This window comes from Anser brachyrhynchus (assembly GCF_964034855.1).
Source record: "Anser brachyrhynchus genome assembly, chromosome: 2".
Lineage (NCBI taxonomy): Eukaryota > Metazoa > Chordata > Aves > Anseriformes > Anatidae > Anser > Anser brachyrhynchus.
Genome location: NC_137695.1, coordinates 125,399,986 through 125,417,304, shown reverse-complemented (window position 1 = coordinate 125,417,304; position 17,319 = coordinate 125,399,986). Strand labels below are relative to the sequence as shown.

The following is a 17,319-nucleotide window of genomic DNA, read 5'->3' as shown; positions in this document are numbered from 1 at the left end:
AATACAATACATAGCAGTAGGTGTGCTAGGGCAGTATAGAATATATTTATATGGGGGGAGAGGGGAAGAGACAGGTGGTGAATATTTTAAATATATAAATAGGTTTTGGCAGCGGATTTTATTTTGGTGGCACTGGATTTTGTTACAGCTTTTATATGTCGTCCTCCCTAAATTATGCTTTCCAGTAGCAGAAGCGGGGTGTTGAAAGTTCTGTGGAGATACTGAGTTGTTGCACAGAGAGGGTCAGAATTCAGGATGGTGCTGTGAATTTCAGTTTACCACTTCCTGGTTTTTAGAGGGTCAGTCAGTGACATATAAACTGGATTTTGGGAGGAAAAATAGTATCAGTGATGGGAGACTTCAGGTCATTTATGAAACAGTTGTCTACAGTTTGTCTGCCTGTGTGATACCTTCATGTTAGTTGGTTGGGTGTTGTTTTTTTGTTTTTATTTCTTTATTAATTTAAAGAAAAGTTTTCTAGTGGCATTTAGGTACTACTAGTTTGTAGATGGTAGCATGAGATGCAGTTTAACGGTCATGCAGATAACAATGTATTTTCTCCAATAAGAACAGTAAGCACAGTCACCCATCTATGTGTCTCCACAGATGAGAGAACTGTGGCACCACAGGTAGAATAAGAAGGGACCTGCAGCAGTCTGGTTATCCAGGAGCAGCAGTCAGAGTGGCAGCTCAGCGAGATGGGTCTCTGATTTTTAAAGTGTTTGAGTCAGAGATGGGTGCTCTCGGTCCACTAGTTGGTACCATTTGTGGACGGGGATGCTGACGATGCTGTAAGAGATTCTGTAAGTGGAACTAGGCATGGGTTGATGAGTAAATTAAACAGCACTTCAAATAATTTTTGTTTTTAACTTTGATTAAAGTTTAACTTTAAAAACGCCTTTTCAATATACAGGCTTTCTGGTGCTTCCAGTCTTACCTTCCCTAAACATCCCATGTAATCATTAACTGTCATTAACAGTGGATAAAACTCTTCCCAGTTTTCTGGCACCTTCTACTGGAGTACAGTGATCAGCGTACATGATTGTGCTGTTGCAAACAATCTCTTCCCCTTTCCTTAGGCTTTCCAACACACTCTTCTGACAGTGTCTTTGCACCTAGTCCTCAGCTTTACCTGCCTCTATTTCTGCTCTTCAGTCCAGCCTACCTCTACCTCACAAGTGTTCTTTAATTCTTTATTACTTGATCTTTCAGGAGCACATTTGCGTATTTTTTGTAAAGTAAAAAAGAAGCAGATACTAGCTCAAGTGGAAAGAAGGAAGTAAGTTTCTACAGAGAAAGCAATACAATATTCTGACATACCCAAAAAGAATGTTTAGAAGGTGTGCTTGTGCATCTCATAACTGCCTAATCATATACTTAATCTCTGTTCTTCAGATATACATTTATTTGTAAAACTTTTGGACCATTTGGATGGCTTTCTGTGTTTTCACAGGTAGTCTGTCATTCACGTTCTGTGTTTAGAAAATTCTAGGGTAGCTTTTATTAGCCACCTGATAACTCCATTGGTTACTTACTGCTGTTACATGCTATGAAACACATTTCCTATATACACTGATTAAAACACTCTGCTTAGCGTATGTTAACATAACTGGTATGTATGATGTTCTGATATGGCTAAAAAAATCCTTGAAAAAATTAATTAAATTACAGCTAAAGATATGTACTTATTTATATTTTAAAACTAATCCAAAACTGACATTTATTCATTTGCAGACTATTTCATTGACAGAAAAGTTTTGACTGGAAAATACATATGTTTGTTTATTTAGGCTTTGCAGACTATTTCTTTGACTGGAAAATATATGTTTGTTTATTTAGGCTTTGCTCACTGCAGTAACATCTCAACACATAGAAATCCACGAAGGAACAGTGCTGCAAGCTGTAAGAACATGTTACAATATCTACCTAGCAAGCAAAAATCTCATAAATCAAACCACAGCCAAGGCCACTTTAACGCAAATGCTGAATGTCATATTTGCACGTATGGAAAATCAAGCAGTGAGTATCTCAGTATTTTTATGTAGAAAATAGATCCTAAAAGCAAACCACCTTGAGAAATTTGTTTTGTCATTATTATTTTTTTATAATAATTTAATAATTATTTCGTCATTATTATTAAAGCTTCTGGGCTTTCCTAACTAATGTAGCTTTGAAAAAGAATCAAATATCTTATCTTATTCTTTTTGCGTTTTGCTATCTGAAATACGTATGAAATGTGTTTGGGGTGTTGTATAGGATTTGAAATTCTGAAAGTGGGCCTCTACATTTAATGGATGTATTTGGCTTCAGTTTCTGTTCTCAGGCTGTCAAGAAGTGCCACACTACCTGCTTAACACTGCATATAGAATAATTTAGTGTTAGTGAGATACTCAATTGTTGTGATGATAAACACTGAAGAAGTAATTCATAATTAAAACAAATACAACAAAAAATAAAAGACAGAACCCTTCCAAGTCATGTAATCACTTACTTTTTTTTAATGCTTTAATGTGGAGCAGTCACTTACAGATACTTGTGTCGCTGAAATTGCTGTAATGAGTGGTCAGCAGGAATACCACCAACATGGCTTGTGGCTTCCGCTGCTCATAATAAAGATCAATAAGGCAAAGTGATTGTCCTTATTCCTGTTAAAAACAAGAACAACAAAAGTGGATGTTCAGATTGGAAAGCTGCTTGAATTCTTAGCTAGTTGTAGAAGTAATTCTGCTGTACTGTTACAAACTCGTAAGTTTTCTTTAAGATTATGTAGTGGATCGAAGCTTGTACTTGACTCCCTCTCAGAAGCAACTGCTTATTGGAACACAATGCCATCACACTCAGAGATTTATGATATATTTACGATAAGTAATGGCAAAAGCCATCCAGTTACACGAGTACTTTGGGAAATCAGTGTAGTTGCTGTCTTTTTAACCAACTCATTAAAGAAAAGGATTATTATTATCCTACACTGGCAGTCTTTGTTTTTGCTGGACTGTAAGTCTAGTCTTTATGCAAGCTGATAAGCTGTTCTGCTTGTTCTGCGTGCTCTGGGAAACTTTTTTAATATGATAGCTGCCAAAGGGTGGAAGGAATTATTTAAGCTGTAACTTGAAAGGCAGTATCTACTCAGGGCACCCCAAAAGATATATCATAGAAAGCTTTAAATGGAAGAGTAAAGAGCTGAGATCACACTAGCCAAAATGACAGTATAAACAGTTACAAAACTTTTGGTAAACACTGGTCTCTGCAGGGATAGAAAGCCAGTCATTAGAGCATCACCTCAAAGGACACCCAGCTTTGGTTTGACTTCAGTAACTGTTGTCTTAGCCTGTTAGACAAATTACATATTCTCTTCTCTTTCCAGGGATTCCAGTGTGAGAAATCATGAAATTCAAAATAGCCTTTGTCTTTTTTTTTTTTTTGGCATGACAGTTTCTTTCTAAGGATCTGTCTTCTGAAGTCCTGTGGAAGTGCAGCCCTTCTTCTCACTTTTAACTCCTGTTTTTTTTCTTTTTTTTTTTTCTGTATGTTCAGTCAGTTTGCTACTTCTATTTTTTCCCTTAACACCAGAGGTTTGCAGGATAGGAGAAAATGAATCTTAAGTTTTCCTATGTGTTTCTCTTAGTGAGAGCTTTAAAAAACAAAAATAAGAAATTGCCCTTTATGTTTCTCCATACAAGCCTTGTATATTGTTAAATCTCCTGACTGAACTTCCTTGTTGGACAGGCAGACAACTCTTCTTCCTATACTAGATGTACTTTTGTCATCCATTATACGTAGTGAAGATACAGTAAGTGTAAATGTGCATAGTTGGGAAGCAGCCCTCTTGCAAAGACTAAGCCTGTGATATTATATTTTTTCATAATAACACAAATGATACGTGTGCTTAAACTATTACAGGTTTATGAAGGCAATGTTTAAGCACAGCCTATAGAGATTCCATGTTTATTAAATAACACATGCAATGTGTATATAGCTCATTGTTTTGTTTTGATGATAAATTTTTTGTGTAATTGCAATGTATTTGTAGCTTCAGGAAGCCAAACAGATGGAAAAGGAAAGACACAGACAGCAACACCATTTACAGCAGTCTCCAGTAAGCCATCATGAGCCTGAGTCACCTCAGTTGAGACATATTCCAACACAGACTGATCAGCTGTCTAAAGAACATGAGAGAGAGCTTGACCACAACACAAATGATGTGGACAAGAACCTTCAAGAAGATTTAGAGGCAGAAAATGGATCTGATATTTCTAGTGCTGAAAATGAACAGACAGAAGCCGACCAAGCCACAGCAGCAGAAAGTAATCAGTGTGTATTTCTGTTTTATGGAGGGAGGGAAAATGTCTGTAAAAAGAAAGGCTGAGGACTGTCTTTTTTCACCTCCCAAGCCTGGAGTCAGGCATATAGATATTTTTTAATAATTGAGTGTAGAACTTGTTATCACTGTTAAGCTTTATCACAGGTATCCTTTAATCTTAGGCTCTCATACTCTTGTAGCAAAGATGCCTCTTTGCACCTGTGTGATGTTATGAAAGTTGTGATGATGTTATGAAATGTTAAGAAAATAACATCTCAAAGCCAGCAGCTTTTGGTGTTTAATGTAGGTAAAAATACAAAATGGATGTATTTGTCTTTTGTTGGCATAGGCCTGTGTATTAATTACCATTTACAAGTTAAACATTGGAATGTTTGTGCTCTACAAATATTGTTTTCAAAACATCCAGACACTATGTTGTTGTATTTTTAATGTATACTCTTCTATTAGTAGATTTGTAATTGAATTTTTAAGTATTAAATGCAAGTAAAATATTTCCTTAATTTATTAATTTCTCAGTATTTCATTTTTTTTTAAGATCTTTCTAAAGCTGATGGAGGAACGTATGATGGTGAAAGCAATGATTGTGAAGAGAAGGCGCAAGAAATTGTGGAAAGTATTGTACAAGAAATGGTGAACATAGTAGCTGGAGGTATTATATTAATATATGACTGCAGTATGAATCTTGACATTAAAGATCATTTTAACATGAATATTTAAAATACATCATTGTTTATATAATATTTATATGCTGAAGAAAATACTTTCAGTTGTCTGACCTTAGCTGGGTGTTATTTAGCAATAAAATGGGCAAGATTTCATGCATTAATTTACACTTTCTATACTGAAGACGAATGTTGTTTAAAAAAAAAATCTAGCTTGTTTTATTTTTCTATTTTGTTCCTGCATAATCTCTTCAAAAATGGGCCCGTCTTTGTAGTAGCAGTGAAGCATTAAATTTTGAGTTTGTTGAGAATTGTATATATATAATCTGTGACTTTTTCTTTCCTCATACTTGTAGGAAACTTGTTAGAATAGTGAACCTGGCAATGTAAAGTTCTGAGTTGTTTTTGATCATAATTTTCATTATTTAGATCTTTTTTAGTTATATAAAACCATATAAATTCCACCTTCAGCTCCTCCTTATGATACTTTTGCTTCTGCTAGTTTTTGTATTTAAACATTTGATTTAAGCTCTTTTTACCTTGCACTCTTACTTAACCCTTGTTATAATTTTGTTTTCTTTCTGCTAGATATAGAAGGGACCGCTGAAAGTGCAAGTGGTGATGGCACGATTGTAACATTAGAGGACGGCAGTGACAGTGAAAACATTCAGGCAAATGGAATTCCAGGGACTCCAATTTCTGTTGCTTATACACCATCTTTACCAGATGACAGATTATCTGTCTCTTCCAATGATACTCAGGTACAGGCAGGTATAAATTAGGAAATACTGAAAAAGAGTAAAATATTTTAAGAATTGCACAACACTTGCGCAGAGAATGTTTGATATAAGTCCGTAAAATAAGTTACTCAGATGAGTTCAAGTATTGTGGTGTTCTAAACATTATTTTATTTTAGTGCAATATATAAATTTATTTTTTTTAAATAAATATTTGTATGTGATGGCTTTTTTTTTTCTCCTGACTACCATATTTTTAGCTGCAGTGTTAGAAGTGTTTCAAGATTAGAGAACTCTTAGGTTTTTCAAGACGCTCCTAAGAAACAATAAAACTAGCATTCAAATACACATTTAGTAAAGAGTGTAACCTGTTATAGACATACTTGTATAATTTTCACATGCTTTTTTTCACATGATAAATATAATTTTCAAGCCCATAGCATGCTGTACTGCTATGATTCTGGATAAAAAGCTTTGTCTGATAAGGTTTGATTTCCATTAAGAAAAAAGAAATGAGAACACACTACTTCTGTGGTATCAGATAACAGCATATGCACAGTATCAACTGATGGAGGGTCTCTGCTATCAAAGTACTGAATAACTATGTTTGGGAATAATAGATTGCAAGCTTGAAAAGCAACAGTCACGCATGCCATATGAGTGTAAGATTAACATAAGCATTTTGCTGATGTAAGGAACAGCGATACCAAATGGCATGAACTTAGAGCAATATATCATACAATAGTATTGCCAGATGTATGTTGCCACAGATATGTAACTGCTTGCATTCTATTGGAATGTCAGTCATTTTTCTTAAACTAGTTATCTACTGAAAATGACTGAAGGCAGTTCCCTTGCAAGTTGTCTTATTTAAACTTGACCCTTAAAGCTTCATGACAGTCTTAATGTAATTCTGTATTTTTATCAAGATAGGAAATTTTATTAGGGAGTTTATTCATTTTAACTGGACTGCAGAATTCTTTTCTGTTTTAATTTAGTCTTGAGACCATAAATCTATAGTGAACTGGTTATATTTGTATAATATCTTAACTTCTTGTTGCTAGGAGGTGGGGATTTCCCTACACACCCTGCTAATGCAAAATGGAATACTGAAATATGTTAACTTCTTTAGGAATCTGGAAATTCTTCAGGACCTACACCTGGTGCTAAGTTTTCCCACATTTTACAAAAGGATGCCTTCCTTGTATTCAGGTCACTGTGTAAACTTTCCATGAAGCCCCTGTCAGATGGACCGCCAGATCCAAAGTAAGTAGAATTAAGAATTCTCATAATAAACCTTTGTTAAATTTGAAAATAAAAATAAATTATTTTAAATGTTTTTGAGGCTCCCCAGTTATTGAGAGAATAATAGTATGGTTAAAGAAACTTTGAAAAGGTACTTTCTGTGTTCTAATACATTTTTTGTATGCGAAATGAAAGCATCTGCTATTACCCATCTGTTCTCTAGAAGTTTCTTAATAATGCCTTCACTGCCTGTAAGTACATCGTGTTCTTCCTAGTTCCTCTGTATAATGATTTTCAGCAGGGTCTGTAAAGAAGGTCTCAAGTTGGTTTAGGTCTCAGCTATCATTACTCTGCTTTTAGGTAATACATATGTTTATAACCATAGTCACTTATGCTCCGCAAGTTCTTTTCTCTTACATGTTGGCTATCCAGTACATGTACCCAGCTGTACTTCATCTTAATAAAATCTCTTTGCATTCAACTGGTACTGGTTATGACAAGTTGGTGGTGTGGTCTGTTCTGTTCTCTAGCTCAGGCTGGACACTTGGCAGCTGCCTTAACCAAAACACAAATGTTTTGCAAATGAAGTCTGTATCTACCTGGTTTGAAAATCTTGCCCTTTGAGTTAAGATACTCTGTTTTCAGTTTGGCTTAGAGAATTGTTTGCTGCTAAACAAACAAACAAACAAACAAAAATATATATATATATATATATTTTCCTCTGTGGTTGGGTGCCAGTATTATAGTGTCTGGTGGAAATGAACTTTGCTTTTCTGATGTGGTATGGAATCCATATGCCTCTTTTGTTCTGCACATTAGAAAAACTTACTAATAATTTTCAAGAAGATTCCTTTTTTGTTCCGAAGATACTAAAACTGTGAGATGAGCAGTGATGAAAGGCCCAAAATCCTTTAAAATAAAGTCATGTTTACTGTTCCAGGGTCTAACTTCTAAATTAGGTAACTTTAGGACAGCTTAGCTTAATCACCAATATCAATGTGGTTTAGTAACCTGAAAAATATAATACAGTAGAAAGGATTTTAAAGGGTCAGTCTAGAACCTTTTTCAAACTGTTATCTACTGATGCACTGTGGAAAGTCAGGACGTTCAGGAGCGAAGATTGAAACGTGAGGTTTTTCCTCACTATCATTAGAGAATTTGTCTTCCAGGAAGTGCCATGAAAATCCTGTGGGTTTAGTCAGTTCTCTGACACTAAGAATGTCCAGATATTAAAGGCTTTAATGGATTAGCTCTCCCTGGAAGGGCAGCAATAGCTAATAAGGTACTTGGAGCATCTCATCTGAATCCGTGGAATCTTGATGTTCATAATAGACGTGATTATGCTCTCCATCTAGAACAAAATGGAGGAAATGATGTTTAGGACAACAGGAATTATCTGCAAAGACATTCAAAGATGTCCTGTGTTGGAGAAGCGTCTAGAATTTTGCTGTGCTTCTGAGGCATTGATGTTTTTTTTGAACTATTACAAAGATGCTGTAATTGGAAAAGGAGGCATAGGATATCTACAGAACTTTTCTTTTTTAAAAAAAAAAAAAAGTCTGCCTCTTGACAGTGAAATTAGCCATGAAGTGTTTAACGAAAATATTTTAAGATTTTATTTAATTGGACATGGAACTTTAGTGCAAAAGCAAAAGGCTGAGAGTTGAGATCAAGATTGAGCTCCTTGGGAACTTGCTTGATGTCGTTGTCTCCTTTTTCCCTACAATAAAATAAGATGGGGGAAATTTTCATGAAGTTTTGTGTATTAGATTTCAGTCCTTAAACTTGTTTTAAGTTAAGTGGGTTTAAACATCCCAACAGAACTGATAAGGCCAACAAATTAAGACTTGGGTTATAAGTTGCCACTTGCTGGAAACGGTCAATATTTAATATTTCATTTACATTTTAAATTCTCTTTCTACTTAAATTCTTAGAATTAATAGCAAAGCAAGGCATGGTTGTGTGCTGTCTGTACTATTAATGCAATGTCACACAAAAATAAAACCTTTTTGCATCAAAGGAGAGTGTTATATATGGCAATATGCAGTTGTGCAGTGCCTGAAGACAGGCATTTTTGTGAAGAAATACTGAGAGCTGTTTTGGGGCTTTTACTTCGACTCTGGGGTCATTAGGAGGAACGGGAGGAGCAAGTTCCTCACTTACTTTGACTGGCTACTCTGAAGTGTCTTCAGACAAGAAGTTTAAGTTTGGGATTATATTTTAGGAGTTTGAAATGGTGGCAAAGTGATTGTTTTTCCAGCCCACTTTGTTTGCCAGTGTGCAGGAACCATCGAGTTTATTCATAAGATATTTGTTATGAATTTGAACTTTTATTTTAGCCTTTTTAATTAAGCTGGTATTTTTGCAGAATACAGCAAATAACGAAGTATTGTGTGTGTGACGTGTGGCGAGAAGAGATCCTTACCATATCTGGGCTGTACTATTTGAAAAATGTCCTTTCATTGTTCCTCACGTTTCATAACTGTCCTCTGTCAGTGGGTGGTTGTTCAACAAAAGCTGGGCTGTCTTGTTGGGAAAACCATTTCTGTCTATACTTTTTTTGAGATGATCAGAAGTGGGAAGGAGCTTTGGGAGTCTGAGGAAAGAAAACTTTCTCCCAGAATGCTATTTAAATTGCATTATATTTTCATAGATACAGATTTCCGTCCTCTACATGTTTTTTGTTGTTTTTACCATAAATAGTAGCTCTGTTCTGACACGAAATCTAGCTTTTTTTCAGTTTGTAATGAAGCATGGTGTTACCGTGGAGCTCTTGACTACACTACAGTTGCCTGATTTTGCTAATGCCAGACTTAAAATAGGCACGTTATGCATCCTAGCTGCTCTTGGAGTGGGATGGGGCCAGTGACTGATACATAATGTAAAATACCACATTTAGAGGAAAGAGATGTCAGTGCTGGGAGGAAGTAGGTCAGGCAGTTACAGCTGTTGTCTTTATTGTCCTTCAGCTCTCTTCCCATGCTGGTGAAAATAAAGGAGGAGAATGAATTTCTAAAGTCACTTCTCATCTTTCAGTACTCAGGATTCTGTAGATAGGATGGATCTTTTATATGGGATCTTCCAAACTCTATTAAAAGGGGGGAAAAAAAGTACTCCCTTCATCCTTTGACTAAGAAAGGACAACGTTGCCTGCTGTTGTCACTGTTAATAGGTGTGCTGTGCTACAGAAGAGGGGCTTGGTAGTAGTGGTAGGAAACAGTAACTGGAAAAGGTTATTCTTGTCCACCCTCTTGGCTGAAGGGTCACCAGCTTAACCGAAAAAAAAAAAAATCATCTTTTCATGACTCTTTCTATGCCTTTTTTTAAAAAATTCGTATTTCATGAGTGTCCCACATAAAAAGTCATTGTGGTGTATTGATTTCTCAAAAGAATGTTTGTTTGTTTGTTTTATGATTTACCTTGGGCTGATGTACGCTATGTTATTTTTTTCCAGATCTCATGAACTGCGATCAAAGATTCTTTCATTGCAGTTGCTTCTGTCCATTCTGCAAAATGCAGGACCTGTCTTCAGGACAAATGAGATGTTCATTAATGCTATTAAGCAGTATCTTTGTGTTGCACTGTCAAAAAATGGAGTCTCATCGGTTCCAGAAGTTTTTGAACTTTCACTTTCCATATTTCTTACCCTCCTCTCAAACTTCAAGACTCATCTAAAGATGCAGATTGAGGTATGTTACATGACTTTCTAATTTTAAAGGGGGGGGGGAGGGGTGTTAAGTTGGCATCCGTCTATATTGATATGTCTTGCTCAGAGAAATTTGTTTTTCTTCCTGAATCTCAGCTTATGCATAAGGCTTGCCAGATCTACCCATGCACAGAAGCTCTTTCTCATCCAGTGGCAATGGGTGAAATGCCCTTGAAACCCCGTTTGAGTAAACCAGCAGCATTCCCTTTGATACACTTACAGATTAAATAAGATTTGCTCTGTAACATCAGAAGTGACACTTGAGGCAGTGACAAGTTCATTGGTGAAGTGGAAAGTAATGGGAAAACTTTTGTAGGGAGGGTTGTTCAAAAGAAATAAAATCCACCATATTTTAACTAAAACATAAAATGAAGTCTCTAAAAAGAAGTAGGCCATTTCATCACTTAATAGTAGACATTTACATAAAGTAGTAATTTTTACTGTGCAAAACGTGCTTTGATTTGCAGATTGCCTGTAAGATTTGTACAGATCAAAGTGTGGAAGTGAAGTGTGAAAAGATGTTGGGAGTGTTGATAATGTTTTTGTTACAGGACCTTGATTTCAGGGATTTCTTCTTTCATGGATGTCATTGTATGAGTTGATGTCATGGTAGCTTCAGAGGAGGAACCTAATTTTCATAAGTTTGATGTTACTAATTATCTATTACAAAGTACACGGGACAGCAGTTTAAAGAAACTTATTCTTTTTCCTGGTTGTGAAAAAAGAATTCCTCTTCTTTCAGCTGCTGATCCTAAAGGTTATTCGGAAGATGTGGGTAGACAAGTAGATATCTTCACATTCAGTTTTTGTCTTGGAGCTGTAAGGAGAGCCATATGCTCTGATTTACAATATGCAAAATCTATATATTTTGGGATTGAGGCAGTATTCTTCATCTGTTTAAGAAATTCTTGGCATATTTTAAAATATAATTTCAGATTCTGTTGCAAGTGACCCTCACGTGGTCTTTTGACATACGTTTTCAGCTAATGCTGTCCTCTGACAGTTAAAATAGTGGGTCTTACCTGAATTATTTTGTAACTGTATTTCTTAAATCGGTCACTGGATATATTTGCAGTAATGTATGGGCTAACTCTGACATACTTTCCCTTCCCCCCACTTTTATGCTTAAAGGTTTTCATGCAAATCCAGCCGTAGATGTCAATGAATTTCAGGTGTCACTTGACTGTATTTAACATTACCATTTTTCAGCAACAGTAAATAAGCTATCACTTCTCTATTTTCAGTTGACCAAACTAAATAATGAGCTCTTTTCTGGTTTAATGTTATGATATGCTAGAAATAAAGTGTCGACTCAACATTATTTGCAATAAGTGCTACATACTGTTTTTAAATACTTAAATATACGTAATTAGTACTGCTGGGAGAAATTGTTCATCCTAAGATACTCTTGTCCAAAGTCGATACCAAAAGCAAGAAGTCTGTAAAGGAAGCATAGAGATTTAAAGTGTCATTGTAGTATGCAGCCCATGCAGCTAATTTCCCTTGCAGCTTAAAGATTTGGGTTTAGTTTTTATACTTGAAATGTTTTTCTCTGCTTCATCAGTGATTTTTTAAAAACTCTCTACAAGAAAAATACAGTCTTCCTGATTCTACAGGGTTTATAGCATTACTTTCTTTCAAACTAACTAGATAAGTAAAAATGTAACTCATTGCTTATAGCATGATCTTTAATAAAGTTTTGTCTTCCTCTGTTGGATTCCATAAAGTTGTGGCTAAAATCAGTACTCTGAGTGTCTTTAAGCTCTTGAAATTATATTCCACTTAAATTAGTCTTTGATACGCTGTGTGTTGAACTCCTTGTGTTTTGTAGGGATCCTTATTAAAAAACTAACTGGGATTGCACTGCATGCATGTTTTTCCTCTAAGGGGGCCAACAAAATGTAAATTTTGCTAGTGCATTTTGCTGGGGGCAGTATACTTACCGTCAGACATGTTTGAAAATCAGTGCTGCCAGTTTTCCCCAAACGTGTCAAAGCAAAATTAGCCTTGTACTTATCTCTACCTGTCTAATAGCATGAAATCTCTGTAAAAAATCTGTCATATAAGGGAATATCTAATATTAAGAGTAAGGGTAGTTACGTATTTGGATGTATGTGTGCTGCTCTCAGAGAACAGGATCTTGAAGGCATGGGACTGTTGACACCATTCTAGAAGAAACACGTTGATAGATTTGGTAGCCACAACTGGCTGCGGAGAGGTGAGCTCTCAGAGGTGCAGAGCAGTGATGTAACGCTGCATGGGATGGTGATGTAACACCATCTAGTAGTTCACATTTTGAGTTCATATGCTCTCACAGCTGTTGCCACCGCTTAGGGAAGAAGCAAGAGAAAAAGCCTGCTGTAGCTGCGAAGCATGCTCAGCTGAAATATGCAGGCTATGATACTACTGTATCTGGTGAGGAACCAATTAAGAGAGGGTAAAATAGTCACTGTTCTGAACAGAAAGCATCTGCGCTGAAGCAATTTCAGGAAAAACTACTGTCCATTTTGGAAAATGGTCATCCTGTTAATGGACGTGCTGCATTTTTTATGCTGTGCCTGACCAGTGCTCATCTTACAACAATGTGATACTGTAGAGCAATTATTCTGTGTCAAGATGTTTCCCGTTCTAATGATACCGATACTTTAAATTGGCATAATGTGCTGTTTGTTACATGTGTGCCATGTCATCATCTTGTAGGGAAAGTCTTCTGTGGTAAGGTAATAATCTCTTCTTTCCAAACCTCAAATGATACTGAACTCTAAGAGCAGTGTAGAATTCTTGTTAAATTGACATTCAGGATTTCACAGCACTGGTATGTAAGTACTGATTTGAAGTCCTAATTTCAACATGTCAAACATAAGTTGTTTTTCTACCTTTCCGCTTTTTCCCCTCTCTCCTGTACATCTAGAATGCTTCTTCCATATTATCTGTATGCTTTCAGAATTATATGCATCAGAATGGTAGCTGTCAAATTTCATTATGATGTTTGTAATAGATTTTTTTTTCCTCTTCCTGGAATATTTCATAGGTATTCTTCAAAGAAATTTTCCTGTATATCTTGGAAACCTCTACTAGCTCATTTGATCATAAATGGATGGTTATACAAACTCTGACACGGATATGTGCAGGTACTAAGGGCTGCTTGGTTCTGATTTTTACATTTTTATGCTGAAGAACAAAACTGTATTTGCCTTTCAATGAGCTATGTAGTTTTTATTCCAAGGTTGACAATGTCACTTTGTTTATAGATGCCCAGAGTGTAGTGGACATCTACGTGAACTATGATTGTGATTTAAATGCTGCAAACATATTTGAAAGGCTGGTTAATGACCTTTCTAAGATTGCTCAAGGAAGGGGAAGCCAAGAGCTTGGCATGTCCAATGTTCAGGTACAAGAAATTCTGTCAAACTTCATGAAATTTCATGTTCCTTGGAATGATAAGTTAGGACTAAACTCTTCAGTCCACTAATGTATTTCTTTTGAAATCTATTCTAGGAATTAAGCTTGAGAAAGAAAGGATTGGAATGCTTAGTATCAATCCTGAAGTGTATGGTGGAGTGGAGTAAGGATCAGTACGTAAATCCCAATTCTCAGACAACACTTGGTAAGATATGAGATGCCCTTCTTATAGTTTTAGTAAAGAGATGCTGCAGGAATTTAGTGCATTTCTCCAGTATTTTGATATTTTTAGTTTCTAGATTGGCAAAACCCCTGGGGGGAGGTGCAATATTAGTATTTTTGGGGGGGTAGAAATTTCGGTATTTTTCAGTTGGTGTCATTTGAACAAGTTGTTTTTCTTAATTGTCTGAATCCCTGGAATGCTACTACATTGAAAATGACTAAATGCTGTTATTTCACACATTTCTAACTTCAAAGAGACTATAAAATGTACTTTGAAGCACTTCTAATTTCATATTGATTAAATTACAACTAAAGCAACCTGGATGGGGAGTGGAAATTCGATAGCTATGCATAAATCAATGTTGCAAGCAGTGAAGTAACTAAATCATTACTTGCTTTAATCTTGTTTCTATCAGACCTCAGATTAAAAGTCTTAAGGTTATATCAGAATTTTCAGATTAAGGGTTTAGAGTTGGTATCTGACGTACCAATTTAAAGTGGAAGTTGAAATTTAGACATGGTTAGCACTGCTGTTGTTGAACTGAGAGCCCCAGATAGTTGGCTTATGTGATTATAAACACTTTTAGGCGCTCAGTTTCAGAAACTTCTAGTGTGGTTTGCTTCATGTCAAAAGTAACATTGGCCTTGAGAATAAAAAGATCTATAACTAGATTTCTAAGTTCTGTTTTTTTCCCAAGTGCTTACAAATTATAGTTGCAATTTACGGCTTAAATTTCAGATACATGATGTACTGAAAGAATCCTCCTTGATATACTGTAGTGATTTTTTGGTTATTTTCCCAACCAAAACAAAACCAGAATATTTATGTAAAAATAAACAGGTCACTGAAGATAACTAGTAACTTTCAGAAGCCTTTGGAGAGGATTTCAAAAATAATTGAAGAGTAACCTGTGATCTTACTTTTTCTCTGTATGTATTTTGTATCTATGTAATCCTTTCCAATTTATAGGCCAAGAAAAACCCACAGAACAAGACAGCAATGAAACCAAACACCCTGAGACAATTAACAGATATGGAAGCTTAAATTCCTTGGATTCTACTGCTTCATCAGGAATTGGCAGTTACAGCACACAGATGTCTGGCACTGACAACCCAGAGCAGTTTGAGGTCCTAAAGCAACAAAAGGAAATAATAGAACAAGGAATTGACTTGTGAGTGCCCTTTTATCACCCATGGGAGGGTGGATTCTTTTGGAGCTATGAAGATTCCTGGGTTTTTCTTCCTTCTCCTCATAGATACTCATCTTGTGTTAGGAAAAAAACTCTGGATGTAACAGCACTTCCTCTGGTGAAAGAGTGCTGAATGGTGTCCCCTTTGGAGCCTGTCAACAGTGTTTTGTGTTAACCTAATTCCTCACAGCTAGAAGATGAGTACTCTGAATGTTTGTTCTTTTTTCTCCAGACCTGCTTGTCTAAAAATAAGACTTTTGTATTTGGATAAAAAGAACATTGAACTCATGCGATCAATTGAATACTACCTATTTTACTGTACACATTGCTGATGGAAGTGCCTATAGCTTAAGATATTGCTCCCTCCTAATTCATTAACTTTTCATAATTTGAACTGTAGGATAGTATAATTTCTCAGTGGATTCTGACATGAATCTTCCATGTGATTTCAGCCTTGTCACCTCACTTCAGTGAGGTCAGTCTAAGCAAAAATAAAAGTTTTCTGTATTAGAGTTTTCAGACCTTGAACAAACATGCCTTAGTCCTTCAGGGTTTCATTTTCTTTCAGTTACTTGGTTCCTTGTCTAGTGCATTTCCATTCTTACAGGCACCTCTTTCATAGACTCATTTAGGTTGGTAAAGACCTCTGAGGTTGTATAGTCCGACCTGAACTCATGGATTTCTAGAGTGGTTCATAGAGATTAAAACAAGAAACAATAAAGCATAATTATTCCTTTCCAAACTAAGAATTTGCTGGGTTTGTGGAGGATTTTTTTCTTCATGGAGAGAACACTTTAAAACGTGTAATTTATTATATATTTATCTATTTTTTATCTCTGTGTGTATATATATATTTGTATATATTTTGTGTATCTACATACATATGTATACACATATACACAGTTCAGGAATGTGCAGTAGACATGGAACTCTAGTTGGTTTTGATTAGATCAGAGAAGAGCAGAAACTGCGTACCAGAGCAAATGATAAGTGTTTAGCTGTCTTTACTCAGACTTGCTTGGATGCTGTGCTGGCAGCTGTGTAGGAAAGAGAAAGAGGTGGCTGCAGAGAAAAAAAATCAAATGATGAAGGCAATAATCACCGAAGGGAGTAGCTTATTCCTATCTAATACATAGCTTGATAAGGGAAAAATACTTAATATACAGATTTTTGATATCTCAGCCAAAACTATTGAATCTTCTTTGATTAAGCAGGTAAGGTTTTGTGCATGTACATAAAAGGGTTAACTCTCATTCTTTCCTGGTCTTGATTGTACAGATTCAATAAGAAACCAAAGAGGGGGATTCAGTACCTGCAGGAACAAGGAATGCTTGGCACTACCCCAGAAGATATTGCTCAGTTCTTGCATCAAGAGGAGAGATTAGATTCAGTAAGAAAACTGTTTTCCTGATGTTTTTTTTTTTGCTTGTGCTGATGTTTTTATATTAATTGCAAATCACGAGAGTGTTTTAAAACATATAACGTTCTTGTACTATGAGGAAAAAAAGGAAACTTTTCTCTCTTTCAAAATTTGGGAAGTCAAGGAATTTAAAACAGAATATGTGAGAGAGCTGTACCCTGTAGTATAAGCATCCTGCAGTTCAGTGGGGTGTAAAGGAAAAGCCAGACCTACTTGAGCTGACTCAAGGCTTGCTAGTGTTGCTAGGAGCAGTTTACTAAACTGTATTTACTTTAGTCCAGAAAGGGTCTGCTAGAATTAACTGCAGTTAATAGGCAGCTAAAAAGTAATGTGGCACTACAACATGAAAAGCATTTTTGCTGCCTCCCAATGGAATGTTACTTAATCTAGATTCGTTCTTTGATATGATTTACA

General features: G+C 35.8%; 1 protein-coding gene across 2 annotated transcripts in view; it reads left to right on the top strand.

Annotated features, from left to right (window-relative positions):
- Positions 1–17,319, top strand: part of ARFGEF1 (ARF guanine nucleotide exchange factor 1) — a 92,892-nt gene that overhangs the window by 42,475 nt on the left and 33,098 nt on the right. Inside the window, exons 5-15 of one of the 2 annotated variants that reach the window (XM_080582414.1) lie at positions 1,840–2,019; positions 4,031–4,304; positions 4,857–4,970; positions 5,572–5,750; positions 6,853–6,986; positions 10,420–10,654; positions 13,703–13,802; positions 13,923–14,062; positions 14,170–14,278; positions 15,266–15,467; positions 16,764–16,875. In XM_080582414.1, the coding sequence (XP_080438540.1) occupies positions 1,840–2,019; positions 4,031–4,304; positions 4,857–4,970; positions 5,572–5,750; positions 6,853–6,986; positions 10,420–10,654; positions 13,703–13,802; positions 13,923–14,062; positions 14,170–14,278; positions 15,266–15,467; positions 16,764–16,875 (1,779 nt within the window). The remainder of the gene's footprint in view (positions 1–1,839; positions 2,020–4,030; positions 4,305–4,856; positions 4,971–5,571; positions 5,751–6,852; positions 6,987–10,419; positions 10,655–13,702; positions 13,803–13,922; positions 14,063–14,169; positions 14,279–15,265; positions 15,468–16,763; positions 16,876–17,319) is intronic. The other variant, XM_080582415.1, reaches the window with a different exon arrangement.